The following is a 20,753-nucleotide window of genomic DNA, read 5'->3' as shown; positions in this document are numbered from 1 at the left end:
ATAAGGCTGTCACTTCCACTTGCTTTCGTTATGCTTAGTGGTATATAAATACAGTTAGATGGCCTATATATAGATTTTTAAAATGTTATTTAATTATTGTATATACATGTATGTGTGTGTCTATATATACGTGTAAACAGAATATCCAATGTATCGTTGAATATTTGATATGTGTGTGATGACTGTACACATTATGTAACTTATTATGTAATAAGAAAACATATTACAAAACAGAAATATGCAAAACTTGTGTAGATGATCAAATCAGCAATAATTATTCGAGATAAATGACTTTTACTTTTTATTTGAGTCTGTTAATATGAATCGTATATAATAAAGTTTTAAAAATGTAAGAACAAATGTACATGATTATACATTAAGGAATACATTAACGAAATGTCCTCCTGATATATTGTATGTGCATGTTATTACATTACAATTAAAAAAACTATTGATATTAAATTCAAATATATATGATTGTTATTCAGTTAAAATGATAAAACGGTATTTTTTTTATATATATATTGTATTAAAAAGTGTAATTTAAGTATCGTTTATGATTAGTTTTCACTAAAATGGTCAAATTGCATTGCAAAATTGCTACGCTTTACATCCCCGATACATGATACAAGTGCATGCTATTCCTGTTACGTCACTTATTATATAATTACTAAGCATTTTATGGCACCTTATAAAACAGCAACGCTTCCCAAAGGGTTTCATACTGTCTAAATCCCACGAATAATCAAAAGAGATGACATTCAAAACAAAGTTTAAGACAAAAATGACAACGTTTAATACTTCATAATGTCATATATAATATGTCATACACATATTATTAGTGTTAATGCCGGTAAAATTCCGTCTTCGCCATGATAATTATTATATTCGGGCGATACGGTGGTCCAGTGGTGTTTCCCCTACAGTCCAAAGACACGCGCTATAGATGAATTGAATAAACTAAATTGTCCGTATAGTGTATGTGTGTGAATGAGTGTGTATGGGTATTTCCCAGTACTGGGTTGAAGCTGGAAGGGCATCTGCTGTGTAAAACATATGCTGGATAAGTCGGTGGTTCATTCCGCTGTGGCGACCCCTGATGAATAAAGGTACCAAGCCGAAGGAAAATGCATGAATTAATGAATAAATGAATTATTCATTATTAAGAAGCTGTTAATCACTTGTTAAAATACTTCTGCGCAAATAGAATTAATATAAACAAATATCTAATATAATACATATCCAACATAAAGTGTTCATGCTGAGAAATAGGAAACAAATCACACACAGGTACGCCGAATATATAATATTTAAATATATAAATAAATAAAGTTACGAAACCACAGCCATTGTTAGTCCGTCATGTGTTGAACTTTACACCACAGCGCCACCGCGCGATCCTTCACTGTATTACATCAAGTTGACGGCTCAGCGTTATGACGTCAAGTCCAGGCGACGGCGCTGCTCTGTATTGTGTTTACTAGCCGTCCAGATCGCCCAAAGATGAATCAAAGATGTGCGAGAAAATGATCGTCATGGTTCTTCCGAATATTATCGATTGGTCAATGATTTAACCGGGAGTTTTAGTGACTCTAAATTCGCCAAAATGAACAAAGGTTGGCTGGAGTTAGAAAGTGACCCGGGTGAGTGTCAAAATCAACATTTCTGCATATAATACCCGAGCTGCGTTATTAAATGTCGATCAATAAGTATTTTATTGTTCCTAAAATACGCAAAGTTTAAATGTCATAGTACATTTTGGTTGTATTTCTTTTAATGTGTATTATGTGGGGCTTAAATTCAGTGTGTGTGAAAAATAAACCCATTTAAATCATACCTGCCAACATTTGACTCCAGGGAAAAACAAGAGTATTGGCAGGTATGATTTAAATGATAAAATACTTTGGTTATTATTATGATATCTTGTGCTCTTACAGGGTTGTTCACACTTCTGGTGGAGGACTTTGGTGAGTGGATCTGTATGCAAACATGATTTATTGCGTTTATGGTGACAGTTACAGTAAACACATATATTAATGATATATATGTAGTTTTATTTATATTAGATGCATCTTCTATAGTAAGTGAAATTGGGGAAAATAATTAAATTTTGTTTGTTTGAACAGGTGTGAAAGGTGTTCAGGTGGAGGAGATTTATGATCTTCAGAGCAAATGTCAAAGGTGAATTTATTGCACTTTTTGAACATTTAAAAAATTGTAATTATTAAATAATACTGTTTTGTAATTCTACAAATAAATTATAGTGATTGTAATGCAAATTTAGAATCTTGAACATGTGATATGATGCATATAGTTATCTCAGAAAAAACTTTATATGATAAATTATATAATCTTTATCGTTTACCACATATTTTATGCGTTTGTCATTTAAATTTAAGAGCTAATTTAATTTAACGGCTAATTTGTCGTTTAATATAAAATGATACAAAAATAACAGTAATAATTCAAATATAAATTTGACATTGTTTTTGTGTCCTATTATTAGGGCCAGGCAGAATCTGCAGACATTTTTTGCTATTTGTGCAGAGAGTTTTGTAAAAAAAATCTGTGCATTTATGCAGATTTATTTTGGGAGTATCGTAACTAAAAACAATATGTGAAATAAAAAAGAATGGCTTTTTAACTTTTATTTAAGTCTACAATTCAAATCCATCTAGATCCACTTATTTGGTAAACAAAGCAAGTCTAGAACGAAAAGACAGAAAATATTACTTTACAACTGTATTGTAAATAAATTAAATGAACACTTTTATATTAGTCAATATTATTACTGAAATTAGTTTAAAAAGTGAATAAATAGAAAATTATACACATTTACACAAGTAAATTAATAAATGATGGGCTGGAAATCTGCGCGCACGGGTTCCGTGTGAGTCTACTTATTATTTGTAAATTTACAGAAAAATCAAATGATCATAACAGATTAAATTTTTGCTTATATAGTGATAATTTAAATATATATGTAAAAGTAAAACCTATATGTGAAATATAAGCGCTGTATATTTCATGTAACCATCCTACATTTTTCTTTTTCTCAGTCCAGTATATGGCTTCATCTTTCTCTTCAAATGGATCGAGGAGAGAAGATCTCGGCGTAAAGTCTCCACACTGGTGGATGAAACCTCTGTTATCGATGACGATATCGTTAATGACATGTTTTTTGCTCACCAGGTCAGTCTGTATAATAGTCTTTTTTGTCTGTATTATAAAATAAATCCAAATTACAATATTGTGGAGTGTCGCAGTGGGTAGTACTGTCGCCTCACAGCAAGAAGGTCACTTTTTCGAGCCTCGGCTGGGTCAGTTGGCATTTCTGTGTGGAGTTTACATGTTCTCCCTGCGTTCGCGTGGGTTTCCTCCAGGTGCTCTGGTTTCCCCGCACAGTCCAAAGACATGCATTACAGGTGAATTGGGTAGGCTAAATTGTCCGTAGTGTATGACTGTGTATGGATGTTTCCCAGAGATGGGTTGCAGCTGGAAGGGCATCCGCTGCGTAAAACATATGCTGGATAAGTTGGCGGTTCATTCTGCTGTGCCGACCCCCGGATTAATAAAGGGACTAAGCCGAAAAAGAAAATAAACTAAGCCACCATGAACTAAGCCACCAAAAAAGAGGTCTCACTCTGCATGTTTGGTGCACACCAATGATTGGATGTCAGCATTCACACTTATCCAAAGGAACCACACTGACTAAACAACTACAGTTTATTTTCTTTAAATGTGTACCCCCTTTCTTTTTTTTAACTTTTGTTTTTTATTCGTTTTAACATAACAGAACAAACAGATCACCAGAGGCATCACATACAACTATTATATTCTTCTTATATAGTTGGACCCCCTTTCTAACATTTATTTCTCAGGCTTTTTTAGCATAAATCTACACTGTGTTTGTCGGTTGTTGTGTGCAGTTGATCCCGAACTCCTGTGCGACTCACGCACTTCTCAGCGTGCTCCTGAACTGCAGCGGTGTGGAGCTGGGCATGACTCTGAGCCGCATGAAGGCTTTCACCAAGGGCTTCAATCCTGAGGTCAGCTCTGTGCATATGCTTAAAAACGGCAACAGATTCTTCTCCATTGATGCGTTTTGAAGTATGTTTTGTTTTTGACTTCTCAGAGTAAAGGTTACGCCATTGGAAACGCCCCAGAGCTGGCGAAAGCCCACAACAGCCATGCCAGGTAGAGTCAAACTTTAATGTTACATGATTTCCATCCAATTGTTAATATGAACTAATATGTCAGTCAATTAAAATCTGTTATTAATTACTCACTCATGTTGTTTCAATCCCCTGAGACTGTCGTTTATCTTTCTAATGTAAATTACAATATTTTAGATGAAATCTGAGAGCTCCCTCGTCCTCCATAGACAGCAATGGTTACGAGACGTTCAGAGAAGAGACCAAAAACATTGGCAAAACATGACTTCAGTGGTTCAAATGACATCAAACGAAGCTCCAAGAACACTTTTGTGCACCAAAGAAACCTTTATATTATAATTCACTTCCTTGTCAGGTCATCAGGGGTGTGTTTAATATGGGCAAGACAAAAATCCATTTTACACAGTGATGCCAGTAAATATCCGGGAAATTTCCAGAACGACTTTACCAATACATTCAAATATGTGCAGGTCACACAGGCAAGGTAGTCCCAAAGTGTTCGCGGAAGAGACCCTTCACACATCCATTCCAAAATACCGGTAAATTCTGAAATCATTAACCAGAAATGAGCTCTAAACAGTCGTGCTTGTATTAAACATGAAGAGGATCAGTCTTTTTTCTTGATGGTTTCATTTTTATTTAAAACTTAAGCAGCACTCCTTGACACGCGCATGCGTCACACAACTGAATGCAGAGCTTCCAGGTAAACTCACAGCGGTTTGTCATAAGCATTTATGGATAATTTTTTCCACAGTTTGCACTAATAAGGAACATAGAAACGTTATCTGACTAACAAGCAGCAGCTAAAAGTGTCTAAAGTAGGATATGAAGCCATTCATTTTCATAAACAGCGCAGGGGTGAATTCGTCTGATTGATTAGACGTCCATGTCAGCATGTTCTAAACATTAACACGCTCTTTCCGGCAATTTACCTTCTGCTTTTACACAGAGAAGCATTTCAGGAAATGACCGGAAATGTTACAACTTGTCTTTCTGGAAAATTGCTGGAACGACTTTACCGGTATTTTCAAAAAGGCCTGTTCACACTTGATCCCTGAAAAAGTCTGTATGTGTGAAAGGGGCTAATGTATTCCCATTAGAGTTAGCAGTGCAAAATGCATGTGTTGTGTTGCCTGTAGTAAACACACACACCCTATTTTAATGCGGAAGACAGGCAAAGTTACTTTTTACAGTTTTTTTGATGCACAAAAGTGTTCTTGGAGCTTCGTATGATTACAGCTGGGCCACTGAAGACATATGGAATGTTTTGACAATAATTTTGGTTCCTTTTCTGGAATATCTCTAGACTCTTGCTGTCAATGGAGGATAAAGGAGCTCTCAGATTTCATCTAAAAAATGTATTTGTGGACTAATGAACGAAGGTCTCGAGATTGGAATGACATGTAGAGCTTAAGTAATAACATTACTAATGATGAACTAGCTCTTTAATATTGCTAGTTCGCATTTGAAAGCAGTTCCATTGATTTTGTTTCTCTAGCATTAATGTTATTGTTGTTTAGAATTGTTTTTAACACTTTTATACCGTTATTGTTATTTTTTTGTGTTAATTATGAACTTTTTAAATAGGGGTTGGTGTGAATTAGCCAAATAAGTATATTTGGTGCAAACAATCTGTCATAGATTAAATCTGTTGTTTTGTAGTTATTGTTTTTGTCTTGATTTCATGAAGGCCGGAGCCGCGGCATCTGCCTGAGAAACAGAACGGCATTAGTGCTGTGAGGACGATGGAGGCATTTCACTTTGTTAGTTACGTGCCAATCAAAGACCGATTGTTTGAGCTGGATGGGCTGAAGGCGTATCCCATTGACCATGGTGAACATTTAAATCTACTTAAATACAGCTTTACTGTGAGCCTGGTGAAAGTCTGGTTTAAATTAATCTTCATTTCTCTTTTAGGACCATGGGGTGAGGATGAAGAGTGGACCGATAAGGCAAGACGGGTCATAATGGAGCGAATAGGACTGGCCACTGCTGGGTAAGATGAGTATTCACATTAATAGTCTCAATAAGAAAATAATATATAGAGAAATCTCATCTCACCACATTCCAGAGTTGTTCCATTGGATTGAGCTCTGGTGACTGTGGAGGACATTTAAGTTTACTGAAGTGTCCTGTTCAAGAAACCAGTTTGAGCATTCTTACCGTACGTTCACACCAAAAGCGGCAAGAGCGTCCAAGGTCGCTCTGGCCGCCCTGGCGACAACGCTGTCTGCCTTCAGCTCTGGCGGTGAGAGCGTCAAAAATCGCTACATTGATCTCGTATTTAAAGGGGCTGTTGCAACATATCATTACATTCCTGCATAAAACATGCTTTCTAGCGTGAAAATGTTGCGCACTTATCAAATTAATTTAACAATGGAAGATCAAGTTGCATATGGTGTGGCTTTGCTCCACTTAATTATCCAATATGTCCATATGTCTGAAATATCCTGAAGCAGCAATACTGTTTTGTACTGTCGCATGAGATTCCCGCTTTTTCAAAGATAAATATATATAAATATATATTTTTTATATTTATATATATATACATTAATGCGGATCAGTAACGCGCCAGTAACTTATTTAATGCATGTTCCTGTAAGAAAACATAGTAAATAATTGGAAATCCAGTGACCGCACTAATCAAACCCTTGGGAACAACTGTGGTCGGAACCAAAGTTCACAGGTCTGTGTTCTCTGAACTCCTCTCAAGCGGTGGACTTCTTCATTCTGATTGCTTGCGGCCGAACCGCGTCATAGCTCATTACCATAAAGTTGACTTGATTTCAACTATCCTTGACGTCCACACCGGCGAAGATGCGCCGCGCTGCTCCTCGCTGCTTATCGCCGCCGGCTCTCATTGAAAATGAATGACTTCCGGCTACTTTGACGCTCTTGCCGCTCTCGGTGTGAACGTACGGTTATCCTGCTGGAAGTATGAGGGATGGGTCATGATATAGGTTGACTGTGGTCACAATGTTGAGTCAACTGGTGCCGAGGGGTTCAAAGTGTGCAACGAAAATATCTCCCATTTTGCCACCAGGAGCCTAAACCACTGGTACAAGACAAGGTGGATCCTTGTTTTAATCTAAGACCTATTTTTATGTGTATTTTGTAATATTGCAGAAAAAATGCTTAATGTAAATATGAAATTGTGCCTAAATTTTTAATCTTGATCGTGTCTACATGCCTAAATACTGAATAGTTGCTGCAACATGATTGGCTGGCTGATATTTATACATTTTTCTATCCTTCTTTAGAGAGCCCTACCATGACATCCGGTTTAATCTCATGGCGGTGGTTCCAGATCGCAGGATAAAATACGAGTCCAAGCTGGACATCCTGAAACGGAACAGGCAGATCATTCTTGAAGGGCTCCAGCAGATTAGAGAGAAAAAAGTGAGTCCAAACATTTATTTCTTTTGAATTAAATGTCTTATTTTTGGAGTATTAAGCTACCTGTGAATGTAGCTTAATCTGTTTTGGTGTGTTGTTAATGTGTATATGCACCAATGTTCATGCTGCAGGTAATTCGGATGACTCAGCAAGAATCAGGCCAGGATCGTAAGCAGCAGGACTCCTCTTCTTCAGAAGACACGCCCCCTGTTGTTAAAAAGGAGGAGGGGCAAGAAACACCAATACCTTCAGGTGCTGAACAGGCCACACCCACAGGTACCCCACACAGTTTGATTTGAATATCATTTAAATGTATTTTAAGTTTAAATCTCTTTAATAAGACTTAAAATCACTGTATGTCATTTTCGCCACTAGAGGGCATGTATTCACAACAAACAATGGAGTATATTGATTGTGGAATCATTGGAGTTTTCATTATACCCTAAGAGACTCCAGCAAAACTGATGTTGATGGATGAGCTAAAGTATTCGCCACTTATAAATATAGTAGTATGAAGCAGAGTAAGACTGAAAGCTGTTGAAGTGATTGCTGATGAGAGATGATAAAAAAATATCCTTAATCGCTACAAATAAGAACCCTGATAATTCATTTTGGCTTTAATCAACCTGCAACATCCTTATATTGTGTGTGCATAAGACAACATATAGTGTAACTGTTAATAATTACTGTAGATATTCAAAAAGGCAACCTAAAAATGTCTTAACACTTCAGAAACTCAAGAAGGTGCTGCCTCTTTATCAAGTCCAGCTGGCAAAGTCAGACCCATGGCTAAACCTGCTTTGCCAGCAGGGGGTGCTCCACCACCAGCCCCTCTACCTGCTCCCAGCACCAACACCATTGTGCAGCGTCTACCAGCCTTCCTGGACAATCACAACTACGCCAAATCCCCAATGCAGGTAAGATCAGATTTAGTTCCACCACGTCTGGAATAGACTAATATGTGCTTTCATTCATATGCCTGTTGATTGATAGGAAGAGGAGGATCTTGCTGCAGGTGTGGGTCGCTCACGCCCCCCTCAGCCTCCTTATTCTGATGATGAGGATGACTATGATGATGAAGAGGAGGAGTGCAGCACTGCTGGTGCCACAAGCAGGTACTAAGTCCAACTTTTTTGTCGTTGTAACAAACCTCTGCCAATATTCACCTTATTTTTCACGTACGAGCGGGCGCAGTCATTTTAATTGTTTTGGCTGGAGACTTCCGGTCTCATCCACTTCCATTCATTTTTCGACGTTAAAAACCATTTGTTATGCTGCTTGATAATACAAACGTATATTTTCTCATGATATTATTCTACTTGGTCTGTATAGTTATGCGAACACTTGTTTGCAGAGCAAGTGGTTTGACCATTTTCTGACATTAATTATTCCTAGACATTTCTCCCATAGGCGACTGAATCGGAAGTCCTAAAACAATCGCAAAAATGAGCGCACTTCCACATTGAGGAATAAGGTCAATAGAGTGGTTCTGAACTATAAACTGTAGGCTATAAAAATAGTGACAGCTTAACCGTTACCTGGTTTGCTAGGTGACATTCTCCTCATGACAGCAATAGTACTAGTTCATAATAATGGTCCTTTCACTCGACAAATTTTTCCATTCCAACTTTTCCATTGTTTTCCATGTAAACACATGTGAAGGACATGTGTTATGCTTGCTTATTTTGCGGTGACTTGCTTTTTACATGCTGCACCATTCATCAAAGTTAGTTCCAAAGCTATGGACTAATCAGAAGAACTCAAGAGGATGGGCAAGCATTGCCAGCTTCTGTTTACACAAGTTGGCCTTAAAACTGTTTGATTTGACGTTAACATGGTTGAAGTGGCACTTATTTTAAAACCCTTCCTAAGTGCTGCATCTCACTTTTTTAGACACAATGATGAGTTCCATGTGAATACTTGCGTAGTTATAAAGGCGCTCTTTCTTTCGATATTAAGAGTGCTTTCACTCCTAGACTTTTGTTTCGGAACCTGGCGCATTTCCCAAGTTAGCGTGGTTCGTTGGGCATATGTGAATTCAGTAATCATGCTCGGATCAGCGCCAAAACAATCGATCTGAGATCACCTGAACGAGGTGGTCTCGGCTCGATTGAAACAAACTCTAGAGTGGATTGAATGTAGTGAGAAAGCAAAACAATCCGGGCCCAGCTATATCACAGTGTATTATGGATGTGTAATAGGCATATATATGGCTATATGAAGAGAAAGGACGCATGACAGCTGACCGGGATTCTGCAAAATAAACCGTGAAACTCTAAGCAATGTGAGGAGTTTACTCGCACGTGACTTGTTTTAGCTCTTTTTGTCCGTTTAGAAACTTTGCCTTGTGAAAGCAAACAGCACCAAGAAAAAAGTGCAACACTAACAATTTGAATCCCTGTTTCTGAACAAAACAATCGATGTACAGGTTGAAAGCACCCTAACATGCAACTTCTATTAGACTAACACAAGTGTTTTCCACCTGATGTTATCATGCGTTTGAATAGGGCTCCCTTGTGTATGGATTTTGAGCATTCCTTCTTCTTTCATTATGCTCTACATCAGGGGTCACCAAACTTGTTCCTGGAGGGCCGATGTCCTGCAGATTTTAGCTCCAACCCGAATCAAACCCACCTGAACAAGCTAATCAAGGTCTTACTAGGTATACTTGAATCACCCAGGCAGGTGTGTTGAGGCAAGTTGGAGCTAAACCCTGCAGGGACACCGGCCCTCCTGGACCGAGATTGGTGACCCCTGCTCTACATCTTCACAGGAGCGCTCAGTGCAACACATGACCATTAAAAGAACATGGATGGCAATTACAATTTCAATCGAAATCCATATTACTTTCACTCAATAGGTCACACACATCACATAACAGGTCAGTACGCAGAGTACGCTCTACTACTCTTGAAAATGACACATTTTTCAAGTACTTCTGGAAGGGGTTGAATATGGATGAATTCAAAACATTTTAGCCTCAGTGTACACTTATATTTAGTTTTGATAATTTGTGATTGGATTATCAAAATATTAATCTTACAGACCATTTTGAGGAATGTAAACAATAACAAAGCTCCTAATGTATTTCCTGTTTTACATTTTTAAATAACAGCTGTTTTAATGTCAAGTTATGATTGAATTGCCTCTTGTTGTAGTTATGAAATAGTTTGACAAGAAGCAGGAAATGTTCATGGGCCAATGACATAATTGAAATGGCCTATAGGTGTAAATCAAGCCATAGAGTGCATTCTCATGTTCAATACTTGTGTTTGCAATTAGCAGGGTCCGAAGAAAGGTGGGTCTGCGTACCCGTACCATGACTCGCACTGCAGTGAGCGGAGTCGCAGCAATGGAGGGTCAACTAGCACTCAGTGTTTTAGCAGAGAAACTCAAGAAGGAGGTCCAGCGGAAAGACGCCTTGGCCACAACTGGATCCACTCCTCTGAACGTACGTACCGAGGGTCGGACAGGTGGCATCAGCATCACCTCGGCCTGCCAGCCGTCACCCACCCCTAGTAACGAAAGCACGGACACAGCCTCCGAGATTGGTAGCGCATTCAACTCACCACTGCGGTCGCCAGCCCGATCACAAGCAGCTACACGTCCCTCCAGCCCAGTGGCGTCCCATTTGAGCCGGGTGCTGTTTGGGGAAGAGGAGGGGCTGCCTAGGTTAGACGCCCGACACAATCGGGCTGTTCGAGACTTGGGGGTGCTGGTGAGCTCAACACAGCTCCAGCTGCAAGAGGATGGAGTCATATTTGCCCTGCCACCTACAGGTACACATTAAAAACTACAAGATTTAACTAGAGATGCACTGATTGACCAACTAAGGACTGTAGTCAGATGTTTTTTTGCTTGTCCTGTGATAAAATGGTCATCTGGCCAATTTCAGCTGAACTGAAGCTAACTTTGATCTCATTTGACAGAAGCATTGGAGGGGTTGAAGAAAGTGGGTGGTGTGGAAAAGAAGAAGAAAGAAGAGGCGAGTGGTCCAGGAGGGGAGGAGGAGGTGAAGGAGGGACCATCAGTGGAGATGAAAGCAGAGGACGTCAAAGAGTCAGTCGACGTCAAACCTGACAAGGAGAACCTGCCTTCCACTGATGCTGAGACCAGCACCAAACCTCCTGGAGAAAAATACACTCCTAAAGTAAGACGCTGACCATTTATTTGTCAAGTAATGGTTAATTATTCAATATCACATAGAAGGGTTTCTCTTGAACAGGAGTTGCTGGCTTTGCTGAAGTATGTAGAAGCAGATATTGCCAACTACGAAGTGTACTTGAAAGAAGAAGTGGAAAAAAGGAAGAAGTACAAGGTAGGTGATTGATTCCTCACAGGATTTTGTCCTCATAAAGTATGGAATGAGCTTATTGAGATACGTTTTCAGATTGATGACCAGAGGAGGACCCATAACTACGACGAGTTCATCTGCACCTTCATATCAATGCTTGCACAAGAAGGTAAAAAAAAACATTAATTCTTCCATAGAACATAAAAATAAGATATATTCATGAAAATAGCAATGGGAACATTCTGCTAAATATCTTCCAATGAGTTTTAATACCTATTTTCAGTAAATTAATATTATGGAAGTCAATGGCTTTTCAATATACTATCTCTTCTGTTCATCACAAGAAATAAACTAAAAATGTTTTGAACAAGCGAAGTGTCAGTAAATAATTCAGTTAATTTTTGGGTGAACTATCCCTTTAACGAATGCAAGATATGAACTTAAATACATTTTCAGTAAAGTATTTCATAGTAATCAAATGTGCTTTTGGGGGTTTGCAGGTATGTTAGCGAGTCTGGTGGAGCAGAACATCTCTGTGCGTCGGCGACAAGGCGTAAGCATCGGTCGGCTTCACAAACAACGCAAACCTGATCGGCGGAAACGTTCACGGCCATACAAAGCCAAGCGGCAATAGAAGATAGTGATACAAATAAATCCAATGACAGCAACCCCACAACCCATTTTGGAGAGACATTGTCCAAAAACATTTCTGAGTATCAACAACAATACTAAATGCCTACTTGACAGTGTTAGCGAGGTTATCAATAGCTTACTCAGTTGTTTGCATTGTAAACGTACATGCACACCATCAATTCCAAAGCGAATGAGTGATGCTCAATGTTTACAAATACTAAACCATTTTTCATGTTGCTATATGGAGTCATTACTTTGTACTGCATCAAGTTAATCATTAAACCAACAATCATTGGAGCACCATTTTGGGAAATATCCAGTCAAGGTGTTGCCAAAGATAGTGCTTCAAGTGTACTTGATAAGTGGTGGTGTATTTAGTTAACAAATGAAATGTAAGAAATAAGTTGTTTTCAGATATCCTGGGATCAACCGTTTAGTCATTTTATTCATAAGAAACTCAAAAATCATAAACAAGAGTTGGTTTGTGTGACAAATCGTCACTATAAACGTTTTGGTTACTGTTTACTTGCTCCACAATTTTCTTGCCTTTTTTATCCTGGGGGGTTTGTCTCAAATATGTTCTGTTTGCTTGTACATATGTATTTGTGTTGTCTGAAGTCCGCACGGGTCCAGTCAGATTTAGACATTAAAATAAATGTTTCGTATTACACTATGTCTTGGTTTTATTTTGAGACATTTTGTATGGATGTAACATTTTGAGTAAAGAAATGAATAAGACGCACCCACACACCTGAGGATTGGTTACGCCCACGTCTCTGAAGAAAAGTGAAGTGAAGAGCTGCATGGCTTCCAGCATCCCGCTTCTTCTCCTGCTGTTCGCGGGTTTATTCCGGAATATTGTCAGTAAGTGTTGAAGAAAGCGTATCTATGCGTTTAACCCGTTTATAAAGGTTATAAACTACGAACACACGACGGACATTACCGTCGATTAACTTGAAGAATGATTTAATACGAGACCGTTTTGAAGATACATTTTTTACGTACGTTTGGTCTTTTTTTGTACTGATTTTAAGATAATTTCGCGCGTTTGGCACTCAAGCACGCTTCCCCCCCTCCCCACACGTGTTAGTAATTTATGTGCAAACTAAACCGTTAATATTTGTCTTTGAATATAAACACATTCAAATTTAATCGTAGTATTTTTTTTTTTCAATTCATAGTAACAAAAACGTAGCTGTGTGCAATTGTTGACATAACCTGACATAACTTTTTAATCATAAAAGAAAATTGGGTTTAATGTTTTAAGTAATCTGTTCAAAAAATCAAAACGTTCTAAATTCACAGAGAACATTTGACCATTTACATATTTTAATTTAATAAATGTACTTAACAAAGTACAACAGGATTTTATAATCGTTTAATGCAAGTTGTGTGTATATATATATATATATATATATATATATATATATATATATATATATATATATATATATATATATATATATATTGTTAGATGACGAGCCAGGACACATATTCTACATATATATATATATATATATATATATATATATATATATATATATATATATATATATATATATAAATAAATTTATTTATATTTTTTTACTGCATGTTTACTTGGGTTTTTGTTTTGACACTTTTTACTTTATTAAAATGCATCGTACAAGATACTTTGTTGATATATCAATAAATTACTGATATTTTATAATTTACGCACCCAGTAGCCTGAGTCCTGACGGTCTATTTTGCTAATGTATTCATAGCTGTTCATTTAAGTGTCACTAAAATATTAGAAAATGCAAACTTCTGTTAAAAGGTTTCATGGTGTAGGTTCATGTAAACAAAGGCCTAAATGCATGCATATGTGATTTTGTGAAAAGATGAATATTATAAAAGTGATTATCACAAACCATAGACAAGATTCACCAAGTGCGTTGTGTATTACATTTTTAAATACATTTCTGTGGATCAGTGTGAGCAGAGACCATTGTGATAATGTCTGTATGCAAAACATTTTTAAATTAAGTATATCGTTTTATGAACTTTGGTAAAAATATTTGGTTGTGTTTCTAGGATGTCTCTAATAAATTTAACCTGGATTTAAACACTTTAAACAAGCGATCCACTACATAAAAGTATTTAATTTGCCCCTTTTTTATTAATTAGGTCATTTTTTTCTGTTCTTTTGTTTAGGCTATGAAGACTGTTACAATTATATTAAGAATGAATTTGTAGTCTGTGGTTGGTTGACCGACAATTTCTGCTGTGGGACCTGTAATGGCACTCACTGCTGCAATGACCCTCATAAAAGAATCACCAGAGAAGAATTAGACGACTGTTTTTGGTAAGGAATTGCTTGTTTTTAAAAATATAAATCGTTTCTCCCTCACTAACTGATAACACTGGGAATTTATCCTAATAATTTTGTAACCAGATTTTTGGAACGATGAACAACCCAGCAGTTTAGCTGTTTGCTTATAAAAGTGAAAAATTAGTAGAAAACTAAATCTTAAATGGGATGTATGCAAACAGACTTTTAATTTCAGTCAGCCAGCCCCAGGGCTTCCGGTTAAGTCATCCAATAGAAAAATCGCTGTGTTTAAGATCTGATTTCTTTTAAAAACAGTGATCTTTACTGCCTGGCTGAGATGCAATATATAGTCGATATCAGACCAAACCAGAAGCACTGCATTAAATTCTGTTTTCTAGTTTTTGTGCTAGCCTGCTGCTAAAGACGGCGCCTGCGTTTAAATAGGTTTTCGTCACTTTTTACCATTTTTTTCGATGTTGTAAAAGGAAACTTATGAAATTGAAAATAATAACATAAACCTTTCACCGGAAGTTCACGATTGGCTGAAAATCACTAGCTGTGCATAGCCCAACAGCTTTACCATAATTTATGTACAAAAGTTTGACAGATGGACAATTTTCTTGTTTTAACATCATTATTCTGTGAGATTCAGACTACAGGAAATCTAAAAGAGGAAATGCCTTCCAACCATCATTTCCCCTGTTACTATGAGCACAAACCACTTTGTTCCCAAGAGGACAGAAAATAAATGTGTGTAGGTTTAACTTTCAACATAAGCAAATCTTTGGTTCAGTTTAAACAAGCGAAACAGATCCGTAAGCTAATGTTTTTGTTATCTAAAGTTGCATTACTTATATATATTCTCCATTTTCTCTCCACAAGGAAAGACTTCAAGGCTTTGGAAGGAAAGTTGAATTTTCTTCAACCAAAGAAAGTCACAACTGACAACACATATGTCGCAGTTTATTGCTCCTTAATTGGAGTTGTGGCCTTCATCGTTGTGTTCATCATCTGCTGGGTCTCTCCCTCCTGCTTTCTCCATAAGAGATTCAGAAATCCTGGACGTAAGAGTCGATAGCTTTGTTTCCATACAAATTAAATTTAAGGGCAAAACTTATTTGCATAAAACCTTTGCGAATAAAGCACCGTTTCCTGCCAATGTATGAAAGACATCAAAATCGTCACTTCCTGGTAAGCTGGCACCAAAACTGAGAATTTTGTGATATGAGAAGCCACTCTGGGCCTTTTTTCTTGTATAATAAATAATTTGCACTAGAACTTGTGAGATTAGACCAGTCACAGTATAAAATATATCGACTTATCGTACAACACATGGACATGACTTGGCGATATATAAGTGATTATTGTTTTATCAATAAATTACTAAGATACTCATATATATATATATATATATATATATATATATATATATATATATATATATATATATATATATATATATATATACATACACACACACACACACACACACACATTTTCTTTATAATGCGCTTTTCTCAGTCCCAAAGTGCTAACAGAGATACAAGGCAAACAAATCAGAACAATAAAAACAGTCAAAAAATAAAAAGACCACAATAAAATATTAAGTATTAATACAATTGGTTTTTAACTATTAATACAAGTTTAAAGCAACGGTAAAAAGGTGAGTCTTAAGGAGTTTCTTAAAACATTCCAGAGAAATCACCATTAGGGCTGTGTGATTAATCGAATTGCAATTTAAAACGTTGTGATTAGCTAATTGCAAGAGGCTGTAATATGAAGTATATGTATTATTTAATTTTCACCGCCTAGAGCAAATGTGTGACTGCCGTCTGTGTGTGATTGTCTTACTAGCCAATTGAGTGAGCACATTTTTGTTCTGCCCAATCAGAATAGCGCAACCGAACTATGCGGAACGCCCACAATAAAAAATAAAAAATAAAAAAATACAGGAAAGCGCGGACAACTGGGGTAATGGCGTATGCTGCTTCAGAAACATTAATAGACAAATTAATATCAAAGAAAAACAGGACATCAGTAATATGGGAATATTTTGGTTTCAAAGTCACAGACGCCAAACAAAACCAACTAATTTTTAAGAGCTGTCGCTGAATTGTTGCCACGGCTTACAGGTTATTGAGCTGCAGCTTGACTAAAAATCAAATCACAATATCTGTCATAAAAAATTACACAGCGCTAATCACCATACATAAAAACCAATTCTAGCAACATTTTAGCTGATCTTAAGCAAAATTAATTGAAGCAATATCTCGATCTCTATTGGAGGTTTCAGTATGGTTAAAAAAACACTATGATATTTACTATAAATTAGTTTAGTATATTATCATTTGGGTGAAACTACTGAACATAGATCTGGTAGCAGATATGGCAGCCTCTGTTACTTTTTACCTTATTGAATGTGTTCAAATGACTATGATTGAATTATATATTCTTAAGAATAAATTGTGTTAGGAAGTGTGCTTGTATTATGATTATATTATATTGTCAATCTCAGATTATATAATGACTGGCATAAAATGGTCTTAAAATGATATGTAGTTTATTGCAATATATTTTGGTGCAATATATCAATATATTTGGTGCCATACAACAAAAAATAGATATTGTGACTGGCCGCTCTTTGGGAGTGCCGATGCTTAATACTGTAATAGTGGACTTTTAGGTATTTTAGAACTTCAGGTGTTTTACAATGTGGTGGATCTATTGGTTTGTGCATTAACGCCACCCAGTCATGCCAATTTTATCATCACAGGATCTCTTAAGACCAAATCAATTTTTGATGCACAAACTTGAATTTTTGTCGATAAATGTGATTCCACTGTAGTTTCTTATGGCATAAAAAGTTTATCCTTCTCACTTGTGCGCATTAGTTTTGATTTTCTAAATGTATCCACATGTTGGCACTTCCATTAAGCATTTATTGTGTGCAATTTTCTAAAATGCATAAAAGTAGATAGATGGAAACATGGCTTTAAGTTTGTTTACGTTTTGCAGATTACTCCCAAAAATCTGCTTATTGAAAGAACCAGTTGAACCAGACTACAAGTTTGCATGCTCATGTTTAGTCTTGTTTGAACGTGGCCTTACATGCAAGTCCAATCTGTTTTGTCATGTTCAAAAATTAATAGCTGTAAAACATGTATGTAGCTTATTACGAGCAATTGGAAAGTATTTTCTGCTCCATTTTGATTGCACCACTTGTACTCCCTGCACAAGATGAGAACACATTTTGGTATGAAAGGAAAAAATCCCACTGTTGATTCATTTATGGCTTATTTTGATAAAGTAAAATTGGTTTACAGGTTTACTTAAACCAAAATGCGTATGGTCATAAATTGTAATCATGATAAGAACATGCATGAATGTTTTTAGACTATCAATCCAACAGTGACTGTGTTTACATGGACATCAGTAATTGAATTATTTGCTATAATCTGATTAGGGCAATAATATGATTAAGGTTTATGAGTTGCTTTTTGAATGTTCCTTTCATGATCTCGATTTACAAGTTACAGCACATAAATCGATTAACGTCATTGAGTCATCACGCTATCCACATTTCCTCTGGAGTTTGATGTAATTTCGGCTGCTTCATTTTAAATACTTCAGCTTTAATTGCAGTTCAGCAGTTTCACTTTTATTTAGGAACATCTCATTCATGCCCCCCATGACAAACTGAGGTATTGTATGCGAGAACCAATTAAGGACTGGTGGAAGAGTGTTGTTTTAATGAAATTTTATATCATACGCTAAATGGGAGGAAAAAACCTCTGCATTTTGTGGTATGTGTCCTTTACTGACTCGATAGGTGCAGAGAATGGTGTCAAACAGCTGTGTGTATAGACTATCCTGTCCTAGTCCTACATTTCTGTAATGCACTTCAATGATGCGACTAAAATCGGCATACTCTACATGTCTTAATTTGATTGTTTAGTTCGATTATGACGTTGGTTGGATTAAATCAATCAAAATCACTGTTTACATGGTAGACTCTTAATCAGAGTATTGTCTTAATCCTATTAAAATCAGATTATTGGTGTCTATGTAAATGTACTCATTGTACAACTTTTGGTTCTTTACACAGCCGTGTTGGCGACAACTACATTCGTGACGACACAGTGCCTTCCACAGCTTGACAGTAAGAGCGGCCACTACCCTCCATACCAGCCTTTGAGAAATGAAACACCACACGGAGACCAACCCATGCCAACTGGACATTTGAATGGACCACCACCATCATATCTGGATGCTGGTAAAATCTGTTTTTCTTACTTACAGTTTTAGTCTTGTTTCTAGTCCAAATATCTACATTATTAAATCAAGAAGCATTTTTTTAGACAAGGTAGTACCATATGCCCAAACAATACCAAACTCCACAAGACGCGATCATTTTATCTCTGGTATCCTTAAAAACCTCCCAAAATGCAATATGGTAAAATCATTTGACTAACTGGTGTCTTCTGTTTGCTGTCTTTCATTTTATGTCCAGATGGAGGTCAGACTGTGGACCCTAAACAACCAGCAATGCCAATCGACTATACTTCGCTTCCATTAGCAGTAAACCCTGTTTACGTGGAATCACCGGGAACAACTATGACTACACGGGTTCAGATGCCCAAGACTGGTTACTAAACCACATCCAGCGAATCTGAGATTGTAAACTTGTTAGATTGTGAATATATTGATTTTAGTTCATTAAATGTTACCTGCAAGTGTTAAGTTGACTATCAGAGTCTGGAGTTGGAGAAACCTAATGTTTTGAACTTGTTAATCTTTCAGTTTTCACGCAGAGGAAATTTTGAGTATAGTTTTCTTCAGTTTTCATGGATTTAGACATTAAAAACAATGTTCAAACTGCACTGGCAGTCATTGGTTTCCTCTTGGGTTTGTCACATGAACATGGGAGGCACTTATCATCAGGATTGTTTGGGTTACACGAGCAACAACAACAGCATAACTGAGCATAATTAATTCTGCAGTCTCCGGAAATACGCCATGTACACAAAACTCACCACTAAATGGGAAGAGCTGCGCTATGGTGTACGCCGTCATGTTTCTTCTGTGCCTTTCTGCAGTTTTAATCAAAGTGACATTAGGTAAGTGACCGAATATATTGATGTTAACTGTAAAAATGAGCAGATAAACTAGAAAAGTACTAGTAATTTCAAATATTATTTGTGATTCACAATGTAACTATACTTGGATTTGTTATTCGCTTTTAAAATCGAATCACTTTATTTCTGTTCTTCCTTCATAGCTCTTGAGGATTGTGCATCCTACAATGCCAGCAGTGGTGATCTTGTATTGTGTAGCAGAAGGTCTTTCTTCTGCTGCGGGACGTGCGATAAGATATACTGCTGCAACAATTGGAAGGAAAAAATAACCAAAGATGAACTAAATGACTGTTTTTCGTAAGAAATGCAGATTTTTAACATAATTAATAACTAAGAACAAGTTCATCAGCTGTAAAACTGAAAACTGGTCGTAATTTTGATCGCTTTTATTCAAGTATCAAATTAATTAAATACCAATGAATTATAAATTCTGAAAACTGTCTGAATGCTTTGCTAAATATTTGACTGAATTAAGTCACAATACTCAATTTCAAATGTTTCTCTTCCCAGAAACAACACCTTGTCAAGTCATTCTCCCCATCAACTGGACCGAACGGTTTTCATTGAGCCCATAGTCATGTTTTTAGTGTTTGTCATCATTGTGTTCATCATCATCTGCTGCAGTGAAAAAAGGATCAGAAACAGACGTAAGTTTCAATGGTATACATGGATGATTTTATCCATAATGTACTTTCATCTATTGATTTTTCCCAACAAAAGTGACGTCAACAACTACAGTCACGACTACACAACGCTATCCTCAAGAGGACCAGTACTCCGCTTACCACCCTGTGTCTAATAACCCACAATCACCCACTATGCCAATG

At 36.8% G+C, this 20,753-nt stretch overlaps 2 protein-coding genes across 4 annotated transcripts; both read left to right on the top strand.

Moving 5' to 3' along the window:
* Positions 1–1,437: 1,437 nt before the first annotated feature.
* Positions 1,438–13,168, top strand: bap1 (BRCA1 associated protein-1 (ubiquitin carboxy-terminal hydrolase)). Of its 3 annotated transcripts, none has more exons than XM_056448119.1 (17): positions 1,438–1,643; positions 1,938–1,967; positions 2,127–2,181; positions 3,060–3,192; positions 3,930–4,049; positions 4,136–4,197; positions 5,866–6,008; positions 6,093–6,171; positions 7,436–7,574; positions 7,703–7,847; positions 8,304–8,488; positions 8,565–8,686; positions 10,857–11,350; positions 11,501–11,721; positions 11,797–11,889; positions 11,962–12,034; positions 12,366–13,168. In XM_056448119.1, exons 1-17 carry the CDS (start codon positions 1,607–1,609, stop codon positions 12,497–12,499), a joined length of 2,265 nt encoding a protein of 754 aa, XP_056304094.1. In that variant the 5' UTR covers positions 1,438–1,606; the 3' UTR covers positions 12,500–13,168. The 3 variants fall into 3 exon arrangements, with proteins under 3 accessions (XP_056304094.1, XP_056304095.1, XP_056304093.1); XM_056448120.1 differs by having other exon boundaries at positions 10,854–11,350; positions 11,504–11,721; XM_056448118.1 differs by having other exon boundaries at positions 10,854–11,350.
* Positions 13,169–13,294: 126 nt separating this feature from the next.
* Positions 13,295–19,671, top strand: LOC130216355 (protein shisa-5-like). Its single transcript, XM_056448243.1, has 5 exons — positions 13,295–13,362; positions 14,674–14,824; positions 15,674–15,855; positions 18,897–19,064; positions 19,302–19,671. Exons 1-5 carry the CDS (start codon positions 13,302–13,304, stop codon positions 19,442–19,444), a joined length of 705 nt encoding a protein of 234 aa, XP_056304218.1. The 5' UTR covers positions 13,295–13,301; the 3' UTR covers positions 19,445–19,671.
* Positions 19,672–20,753: the final 1,082 nt, after the last annotated feature.

Source organism: Danio aesculapii, chromosome 22 (assembly GCF_903798145.1).
Source record: "Danio aesculapii chromosome 22, fDanAes4.1, whole genome shotgun sequence".
Taxonomy (NCBI): Eukaryota; Metazoa; Chordata; class Actinopteri; order Cypriniformes; family Danionidae; genus Danio; species Danio aesculapii.
The sequence above is the reverse complement of the archived record's forward strand: the minus strand, read 5'-3'. Positions and strand labels throughout refer to the sequence as shown.

What these genes read in the sequence shown, in the direction of transcription:
- bap1 (XM_056448118.1), top strand. Translation starts at nt 1,607, where the DNA reads ATGAACAAAGGTTGGCTGGAGTTAGAAAGTGACCCGG. An exon ending in TGAACAGGCCACACCCACAG is followed by an intron (nt 7,848 to 8,303) that starts GTACCCCACACA and finishes TTAACACTTCAG; the next exon opens with AAACTCAAGAAGGTGCTGCC. An exon ending in GAGAAAAATACACTCCTAAA is followed by an intron (nt 11,722 to 11,796) that starts GTAAGACGCTGA and finishes TCTCTTGAACAG; the next exon opens with GAGTTGCTGGCTTTGCTGAA.
- LOC130216355 (XM_056448243.1), top strand. Translation starts at nt 13,302, where the DNA reads ATGGCTTCCAGCATCCCGCTTCTTCTCCTGCTGTTCGCGGGTTTATTC. An exon ending in GAATTAGACGACTGTTTTTG is followed by an intron (nt 14,825 to 15,673) that starts GTAAGGAATTGC and finishes TCTCTCCACAAG; the next exon opens with GAAAGACTTCAAGGCTTTGG. An exon ending in GAGATTCAGAAATCCTGGAC is followed by an intron (nt 15,856 to 18,896) that starts GTAAGAGTCGAT and finishes TTCTTTACACAG; the next exon opens with CCGTGTTGGCGACAACTACA.